The sequence below is a fragment of the Benincasa hispida genome, chromosome 11 (assembly GCF_009727055.1).
Source record: "Benincasa hispida cultivar B227 chromosome 11, ASM972705v1, whole genome shotgun sequence".
In the NCBI taxonomy this organism is placed as follows: domain Eukaryota; kingdom Viridiplantae; phylum Streptophyta; class Magnoliopsida; order Cucurbitales; family Cucurbitaceae; genus Benincasa; species Benincasa hispida.
The window spans coordinates 83,363,952-83,374,346 of record NC_052359.1 but is presented as its reverse complement, the minus strand read 5'-3'; the positions used below and the strand labels follow the sequence as shown (position 1 = coordinate 83,374,346).

At 33.3% G+C, this 10,395-nt stretch overlaps 1 protein-coding gene across 1 annotated transcript; it reads left to right on the top strand.

Moving 5' to 3' along the window:
* Positions 1-268: 268 nt before the first annotated feature.
* On the top strand, positions 269-9,452 carry LOC120090909. The gene is made up of 2 exons (XM_039048602.1): positions 269-730; positions 9,390-9,452. The coding sequence occupies exons 1-2, from the start codon at positions 269-271 to the stop codon at positions 9,450-9,452; spliced, it is 525 nt and encodes a 174-aa protein (XP_038904530.1).
* Positions 9,453-10,395: the final 943 nt, after the last annotated feature.

Here is a 10,395-nt window from a genome sequence, read left to right as displayed (position 1 = left end):
GAGGGTCACACTTATAAGAGTTACTAAGTGTTGCTAAGTTATTGATCGAAAACGGTAAACAAACAACTATAGGAATAAGAGCTATTCTCGATATAGTATTTGGTCAAGATTGTCTTGCTTCAGTGAAAGAGTATTTGACTTCCCCTCGGTAACATCTATTCTTACTCACTAAAATACGTTGCAAATAAATAAAGAAATATGGGTATTTTATTACTTTTGCTTAAATTGGATTTAGATCCATAAATTTGATAGATTTATTTTTTCAGTAATGTCGAACTCGATTATACAACTACTTGGTTCCGATAAATTCAACGGTGAAGGGTATTCGAACTGGAAGTCGAATATAACTAATATACTAATCGTTGATTATTTGAGGTTTATTTTAACGGAGGAATGTTCTCCTCTTCCTGGTTCAAATGTTAACCGAAATGTTGAAGAAATCTATGACAAATGGGTTCGTGCTAACGAAAAGGCAAGAGTCTATATCTTAGTGAGCATATCTAATGTGATCAATAAGAAGCATGAAGCCATGGTCACTGCACGTGAGTTCATGGTGTCGTTGCAAGAGATGTTCAAGAAACCGTCTTCCTCAGTACGACATGAAGCCATTAAATATGTCTATAACTCCCGCATTGAAGAAGGGACATCTATTAGAGAACATGTCATAGACATGATGGTCCATTTCAACATTACGGAAGCTCATAACGCTGTCACAAATGAAAAAAGTCAAGTTAGTATGATAATGGAATCTCTTCTGAAGAGCTTTCTAACGTTTCGTACTAATGTTGTAATGAATAAGATTGATTACAATTTGATCAATATTTTGAATGAACTACAAACTTATCAATCCTTGATGAAAAACAAGGAAAATGAAGCAAATGTTGTTTCACAAAAGAAATCTTTGAAGGGATCTTCCTCTAGAATGAAACCTTTAGAGAAAAAGAAGTATGTTTCTTCTTCAATGGATAAGAGTATTCAGATGAAGAAGAAAAGCAAAGGGAAGAAGAAAACCCCTACTAAGAACAACAGAACAAGGCACCAAAAGGAAAATGTTTCCATTATAATGAAGACAGGCAAAAATGCAATTGCTCGCAGTATCTAGCTAAAAAGAGAGCTGAAAAGGCAAAACAAGCTAAATCAGATTTACTTGTAATTGAAACATGTTTACTGGAAAGTTCTCATTTAACCTGATACTAGATTCAGGTGCTTCTAACCATATTTGCACTTTTCTTCAAGAAACTAGTTCTTGGACTTAACTTTAAGAGAATGAAATGACTTTCAAAGTGGGAACATATGAAGTCATTTTAGCAGAAGCAGTAGGAGACGTCAAGTTATATTTCAAAGATTCTTTCATTTTGCTTGCAAATGTATATTATGTACTCAAAATGAAAAGGAACTTAATCTCCATATCTTATCTACTAGAAAATATGTACAAAGTAACTTTTGAAGTTAATGAAGTATTCGTTTCTTCAAAAGGTATTCATATTTATTCTGCTAGACTTGAAAATAACTTGTATGTATTAAAATCGACTAAAGTAAAAATCATTTTAAATATAGAGATGTTTAAAACGGTAGAAACTCAAAATAAAAGAAGAAAATTTTCTCCTAACACCTATCTTTGGCACCTCAGACTTGGCCACATAATTCTCAACAGAATTGAGAAATTAGTAAAAAAAACCATCATCTAAATCAGTTAGGAGATAGTTCATTACCTCCGTGTGAATCATATCTTGAAGGAAAAATGACTAAACGATCTTTTATTGGAAAAGGTCTTTGAGCCAAAGAACCCTTATTAGAACTTATTGATGATTATTCAAGATATGGCTATGTTTACTTAATGAGTAGCAAGTTTGAAACTCTTAAAAAGTTCAAAGAATTTAAGACGGAAGTTGAAAAATTATTAGGGAAAAGAATCAAAACACTTCGATCATATATATGTGGTGCATATATGAATTTAGAATTCCAGAACTGTTTAGTAGACCATGAAATTCAACCTAACTCACAACACCTGGAACACCACAACAAAATGGTGTTGCAGAAAAAAGAAATCGAACCTTGTTAGACATGGTTCGTTTGATGTGGAGTTATGCTCAGTTACCTCAATCCTTTTGGGGGTATACAATACAGACTATTGTATATATTTTAAACATGGTTCCCTCAAAAAGTATTTCAAAAACATCATATGAGTTATAGAGAGGATGCAAAGGTAGTTTACGTCACTTCATAATCTAGGGATGTCTGGCACATGTGTTGGTGAAAAACCCTAAGAAATTAGAACGACATTCAAAATTATATCTATTTGTAGGATACCCTAAAGAAACAAAAGGTAGATTATTTTATGATCCTTAAGAAGATAAAGTACTTGTATCAACAAATGCTACATTCTTGGAAGAAGATCATATTAGGAATCATCAATCTCACAGTAAAATAGTATTGAGTGAAATGACCAAAAACACTATAGATAAATCAACAAAAGTTGTTGATCAAACTAGTCCATGAACAATAGTTGTTGCTTCATCACGTCATTCTCAAGAGTTAAGAATGCCTCGTCGTAGTGGGAGGGTTCTTCATCAGCCTGACCGCTACATGGGTTTAATAGAAACTCAAGTCATCATACCTGATGATGGCCTAGAGGATCCATTGACCTTTAAACAGGCAATGAAAGATGTTGATAGTGGATAAGAGCCATGAACCTAGAAATGGAGTCAATGTATTTCAATTTTATCTGAGAACTTATAGATCAACTAGATGGGATTAAACCTATTGGTTGCAAATGCATCTATAAGAGAAAACGAGACCAAACTGGAAAGGTGCAAATCTATAAAGCCAGACTCGTAGAAAAAGGCATTACCTAAAGAGAGGTGGTAGACTATGAAGAAACCTTCTCTCTTGTTGCCATGATTAAATCTATAAGAATCCTTTTATACATCGCTGCATTTTATGACAATGAAATATGGCAGATGGATGTCATGACAACTTTTTTTAATGGCTATCTTGATGAAAGTATTTTCATGTCTCAACCAGAAGGGTTCATTGAAAATGATCAAGAGCAAAAAGTTTGCAAGCTTAAAAGGTCCATTTATGGGTTATAACAAGCATCTAGATCCTGGAATATAAGATTTTACATTGCGATCAAATCTCATGGATTTGAATAGAATGTTGACGAACCTTGTGTTTACAAAAAGATAGTCTATAAAACTATAGCTTTCTTGGTCCTTTATGTTGATGATATCTTGCTCATTAAGAATGAGACAAATTTTCTTGCTGGCGTGAAGAGGTGGCTAGCATCACAATTCCAAATGAAAGATTTAGGAGATGCTCAGTACGCTCTTGGGATTCAAAATTTTCAAAATCACAATAACAGAATCCTATATTATCTCAAGCATCTTATATTGACAAAATGTTGGCAAGGTATAATATACATGCAAAATTCCAAAAAGAGTATGTTACCTTTTAGACATGGAATTCATTTGTCAAAGGAGTAGTGTCCTAAGACGCCTTAAAAAGTTGAGAAAATGAAAAGAATTCCATATGCTTCCGCAGTTGGGAGTCTGATGTATGTTATGTTGTATACACGTCTGACATATGCTTTGCAGTTGGAATTGTCATTAGGTTTTTGTCTAACCCTAGACACAGTCATTGGACTGTTGTTAAGAACATCCTCAAGTATCTCCAGATAACGAGGGACTATATGCTCGTATATGGGTCTAAGGATTTGATCCTTACAAGATACACTGATTCTAATTTTAAGACAGATGTAGATTCGAGGAGATCTACCTCAGGATCAGTTTTTACTCTTAACGAATGAGCTATAGTATGGAGAAACATCAAACAGAGTTGTATCACTGACTCCACGATGGAAGCTGAATATGTAGCTGCATGTGAAGCAACTAAAGAAGCAGTGTGGCTACACAAGTTCCTGACGAATTTGGAATAGTTCCAAATATGCATCCCCATCACTCTGTATTGCAATAACAATGAAACAATTTCCAATTCAAAGGAACCAAGAAGCCATAAACATGGAAAACACATCAAAAGAAAGTACCATATTATCAGGAAGATAGTATATCGAGGAAAAGTGATAGTCACGAAGATAGCCTTAGAAGATAACCTTGGTGATCCGTTTATGAAGACCCTTTCGGCTAAAGTTTTCGAGTGCCACCTGGTTAGACTAGGACTACGAGCTTCATAATCTAGGGAAAGCGAGAAAATATTAAGGTATATAGATACCCTAGTTTATTGTATTTTCTCTCTATTTTCTCAACATTGTAAATAGTATATATTTGTATATATTTGTAACTCACTGGAGTATTAGTCCAAGTGGGAGATTGTTGGGGATGTCCTAAACTCGCAGTTCGTAAATATTAAAAATATATTTTATTCATCAATAAAAGTATTATTGAATGTTTCATTCAATAAATTGTTATTGATATTGAATTCTATTATAAAAATCTAATAAACGAATCCATGGCTATAACATGAATACTTTAACTTTATGTGGAGACATAAAAGTGATCAAGTTTTAAGTATATGGATGAGATTGGGTACCTCATCCTGGTTACACTATTGGATGCGGTTCACTTTGTATACTGATACAAATGATGTGATCCCAAAATCATTCATGTGGAGACATGCGAGTGGGGGCATTCAATGCAATGAGTTTGCATAAGACCAGACTTCAAAATAGTCACATTTCTTTAAACAACCGTTTACTGTTAAACTGACTATTTCAAATTCAATGACCTAGGGTACTCGATCTTAATCGTAAGCCAACTATGAACTCTTGTTTATTCAGGGATTATTCATTGATCTGCATAGGTGAGAATAGTCCAACAACACTGCTCAATAAGTCTTCCATTTTGGGGATAAAACTGAATAGATAGTTCGGGACATAGTTCTGCAAGATGGAATTCGCTCCTACCTGATTTAGGGTTAGCACATAGGTTGCTCTCTTAAGTACTGATTCTTGATCTTGAACAATGAGACCCCGCCATGATCGAGAGGGTCATGTTTTATTAGTTGGACTATAAACCAATTGTTCAATAGAGGATCAGTGGGGGCTTAAGGAGCAAGTTGTATTTACAGGGATAAAATTGTAATTTTGACTTAGCTGTAAATACGAACAACCTATGAAGGATTGACTTATTAATTATGGTTAAAATAGACAGACATATATCTAAAGTGAGGAGAGTGCAACTACCGAACTATAGTAGTGTGTCTCGGTAGTTATCAAATATTGATTAATTCAGTCTAAAGAGTTTAGCCAATTAATCTCAAATCATTGGAGCTCATGATCTGTAGGTCCATAAGGTCCGTTTACTAGCTCGTTAAATTGAATCTTAGATTAGTAAATTGAGCAAATTTGAAATGTTCAAATTGAGAATTAGGGTTCTGAATTTGAAATGTTCAAATTCAATTTAGGGTTTGATTAATTATATTCGATATGATTAAAATGTTTAATTTTTTAAATTGAACGAACTCGGAAAGATTTTAATATTTAAATATTGAATTACATGAATAGGATTCATGTATCAATTAGGTGTTTGATTCATTTATTATTTGTATTAAATTATTATTTAATTCATTGGTTAAATTTGTTTAATTAATTATTTAAATTAAATATTTTTCACTTTTAAAATTCAAATTCAGGTTTGAGTTTTATTAATTTTGATTTTCCTGAAATTAAAATTAATTTGAAAAACAACAATAATAATAAAAATGGCATAGTGGATTAATCCAACTTGAACACCTAAACCCGTTATCTTAATGCAATCTAAAGTGTCAAATTGCATTAAGGTTGAGTGCTTGCATGAATTGAACACATAAAAGGTTCAATTTCTCAAGTTAAGCCCAATTTGTGTTTCCACCACACAATCTAAGTTAAAAGATAGTAGAGAAGATAATTGTGGTGGTTTATTATCAATTTGAAGGCCAAATTCGGAAGAGGAGCAAGAATTTGAAGAGTTTTCATTAAAGGTAATACATTCATAAAACCCTCTTTTGAATTATATATTCATGCATGCTTTTAAACTCAAATTAAGTGTAGTTAGAGTGTTTATTGATTCTGACTGTTTCTGCTGCATGTTTGTTTACTTTATCACTCTGTTAGAGAACATGTTCAAGCCATGATTGTCCACTTCAATATCATGGAAGCAACCAGGGTTGTCATAGACGAAAAGAGCCAAATCAGTTTCATCATGGAATCTCTTCCAAAGAGTTTCCTGACATTTCGAACAAATGTTGTGATGAACAAATATAATATAATCTGACTACTCTTTTGAATGAGCTTCAGAACTATCAATCCTTGATGATAAATAATAATGAGGAAGAGGAAACAAATGTTGTAACCCAAAGAATATTTTAGAAAGGATCAACATCAGGGATGAAACCTTCTGATAAAAATTCTGGACCTTTTAAGGATAAGAGTATCCAAATGTAAAAAAAAAGGTAAAAAGAAAAAAGAAAGCCAAGGAAAAGGTTGCAAAAGGAAAACGTTTCTATGGCAATGAGGATGGGCATTAGAAAAGAATCTACCTTAAATATCTTGCTAAAAAAGAAGGCTCAAAAGGCAAAACAAGGTTGAAACATGTTTAGTAGAAAGTTCTAATTTGACTTGGATACTAGATTCAGGCATCGCTAATCATATTTGTACTTTCATTCAAGAAACTAGGTCCTGGAGACAGCTAACGTAGAACGAGATGGCTTTTAAGGTGGGAACAGGTGAAGTCATTTCGACTCGTGTAGTGGGAGTGTTACGAAATCAACAATTAAAGAACACAAAAAGAAACGTAGAGATAGAGAAGATCGACACACAGATGTATGTGGTTCACTAACAGTGTGTTAGCTACGTCTACAGACAGAGGGAGAACAATATTATTAGGGAGAATTTTTTCAGAAAATTACATCAAACGACACCTTTAGGTTTAGAGAGTTTATATAGCGCACTACTCTAAACCCTAGGGTCATAATCGTAAATAACTACAAATAAATAGATATTCTAACTATAAATTCTGAATATTATGTACCTGAAAATTCAAGGTATTCCAACAGAGAGATCTATATTAGCTACATCTCCGTACTTGGTTGTTCGAAGCGCCAAAAAATAAATTCAAGGTATTACAACAGGGAGATCTATAGTTATTTTTTTTTTTTAAGAAGCTTACATTCTTACATTTTGTTAGAAAATATATATTATGTACCTGATATGAAAATGAACTTAATTTCAAAAAATATATATTATGTACCTGATATGAAAATGAACTTAATTTCAATCTCCTGTTTATTTGAACATATGTATAAAGTTACTTTTGATATCAATGAAGTGTTCATTAGTTCAAATATGTTCTGTTAAACTTGAAAATAACTTGTATGTGTTAAAACCAACTGTGGAAAAAGTTATTTTAAATATAGAGATATTTAAAATAGCTTAAACAAAAAATTTCTCCTAACGCCTATCTTTGGCACTTAAGACTTGGACACATAAATCTCAATAGAATTTAGATATTAGTAAAAAAAAATGGACTTCTAAACTAGTTCGAAGACAATTCTCTACCTCCATGTGAATCATGTCTTGAGGGTAAAATGACTAAAAGATCTTTTACAGGAAAAGGTCTAAGAGCTAAAGAACCTCTAGAGCTTGTACATTTAGACCTTTATGGTCCGATGAATATTAAAGCTCGAGGAGGATCTGAATATTTTATCAGTTTTATTGATGACTATTCAAGATATGGCTACGTATACCTAATGCATCATAAGTCCAAAAATATTGAAAAGTTCAAAGAATATAAGGCAGGGTTGAGAAATTATTAGGTAAAAAGATTAAAACACTTAGATCAGATCGAGGTGGTGAATATATGGATTTAAAATTCCAGAACTATTTTATAGAACATGGAATTCAATCACCAACTTACTGCACCTGGTACACCACAACAAAATGGTGTAGCTAAAAGGAGAAATAGAACCCTATTAGACATGGTTCGTTCGATTATGAGTTATGCCCAATTAACTCAGTCCTGCGGTATATATTTGGAACATGGTTCCCTCGAAAAGTGTTTCAGAAACACCGTATGAGTTATGGAGAGGGCGTAAAGGTAGTTTACGTCACTATAAGATTTGGGGATGCCCAGTACATGTGTTGGTGTAAAACCCAAAGAAATTGGAATAACATTCTAAAGTATGCCTATTTATAAGATATCCCAAAGCAAAAAAAAATGGTGGTCTGTTTTATGATCCTCAAGATGATAAAGTGCTTGTATCAAGAAATGCAACATTCTTAAAGGAAGACCACATAAGAAATCATCAACCTTGCAGTAAACTGTTATTGAATGAAATGTCCAGAGAAACTACGGATATATCAACAAAAGTTGTTGATTAGGCTAGTCCTTCAACAAATGTTGTTGATGAAACTGTCCCGTCACATCCTTCCAAAGAATTGAGAATGTTGGGACGTAGTTGGAAGGTTGTTCAACAGCTTGACCGATACATTGGTTTAATAGAAACTCAGGTCTTCGTACCTGATAATGCCTTAGAGCATCCATTGACCTTTAAATAGGCATTGAAGGATGTAGATCAAGACCAATGGATAATAGCCAATATACTTCAATTCAGCCTGGGAACTTGTAGATCAACTAGATGGGGTAAAATATATTGGTTGTAATTGAATAGGGTCAAGAGCAAAAGGTTTACAAGCTTAAAAGATCCATTTATGGGTTAAAACAAGCATCTCGATCCTGGAATATAAGATTTGACATTGCGATCAAATCTTATGGCTTTTAACAGAATGTTGACGAACCTTGTGTTTACAAGAAAATTGTTAACAAAACTGTAGCTTTTCTGGTACTATATGTTGATGATATCCTATTCATTGGGAATAAGGTAGGAATCCTTGCTAACGTCAAGAAATGGCTAGTGTCACAATTTCAAATTAAAGATTTAGGAGATGCACAGTATTTTCTTGGAATCCAAATAATTCAAAATCGCAAGAACAGAATGCTAGCACTATCTCAAGCATCTTATATAGACAAGATGTTGTCTAGATATAAAATTGAAAATTCCAAAAGAGGTTTATTACATTTTAGACATGGAATTCATCCTTCTAAGGAACAATATCCTAAGACAGCTCCAGAAATTGAGGATATGAAAAGAATTCCTTATGCATCAGCAATCGAGAGTTTGATGTATGACATGTTGTGTACACATCTAGACTTATGTTATGGGGTTGGATTAGTCAGCAGGTTTCAGTATAATCCTGGATATAATCATTAGACTACCGTTAAGAACATCCTCAAGTATCTTCGGAGAACTAGAGACTATATGCTTGTGTATGGCTCTAAGGATTTAATTCTTACTGCTTACACTGATTCTGATTTTCAAACTGATATGGATTCTAGGAAATCTACTTCGGAATCAATATTCACTATGAGTGGATGAGCTATAGTATAGAGGAGTATTAAGCAAAGTTATATCGTTGACTCCACCATGGAAGTAGAATATGTAGTTGCATGTGAAGCATCTAAAGAAGCAGTATGGCTTAGAAAGTTCTTGACCGATTTTGAAGTGGTTCCAAACATGCATCTGCCAATCACCCTCTATTGTGATAACAGTGGAGCAGATGCCAACCTTAAAGAACCAAGAAGCCATAAACGCAGAAAGAATATCAAGCGTAAGTACCATTTCATCCAGGAGATAGCACACCGAGGAGATGTGACCGTTACGCAGATTACCTTAGAAGACAATTTAGTTGATCCATTTACAAAAGTCCTCATGGCTAAAGTGTTCGAGGTTCACCTCGTCGGACTACGACTACGAGCTTCATAAATCTAGGGCAAGTGGTAGAAATCATGGGTATATAGATGCCCTAGTTTATTGTATTTATTCTCTCATACTCAAAATTGTATATTTGTATATATTTTGACCCACTAGAGTTTTATTCCAAGTTGGAGTTTATTAAGAAATGTCCTAAAAGCTCGTAGTTTGTAAACTTTAAACATATTCTATTCACAATAAAGATGTTATTGAGATTTTTTTTTCAATAAAGTTCTTATTAAATATGTAAATTGCATTTATAGATTTCTAAATCCAATAAACTAATGAACCCATGGCTATAATATGAATACTTAAATTTTATGTAGAGACATAAAAGAGGATCATGTTTTAGTATATAACCAAAACGGTCTATAAGTATATACATAGGGTTGGATACCTTATCCTAGGGACACTATGGATGCGGCCCGCTTTGTATATTGATACAAACGATATGATCCCAAAGTTGTTTATGTGGAGACATCCGAGTGGGACATCCTATGCAAAAGATATTTGCATAATATTGGACCATAAAATAGCCACTTTTATTTATAATGACCATTTACTGTCAAAATGGACTATTTCAAATTGATG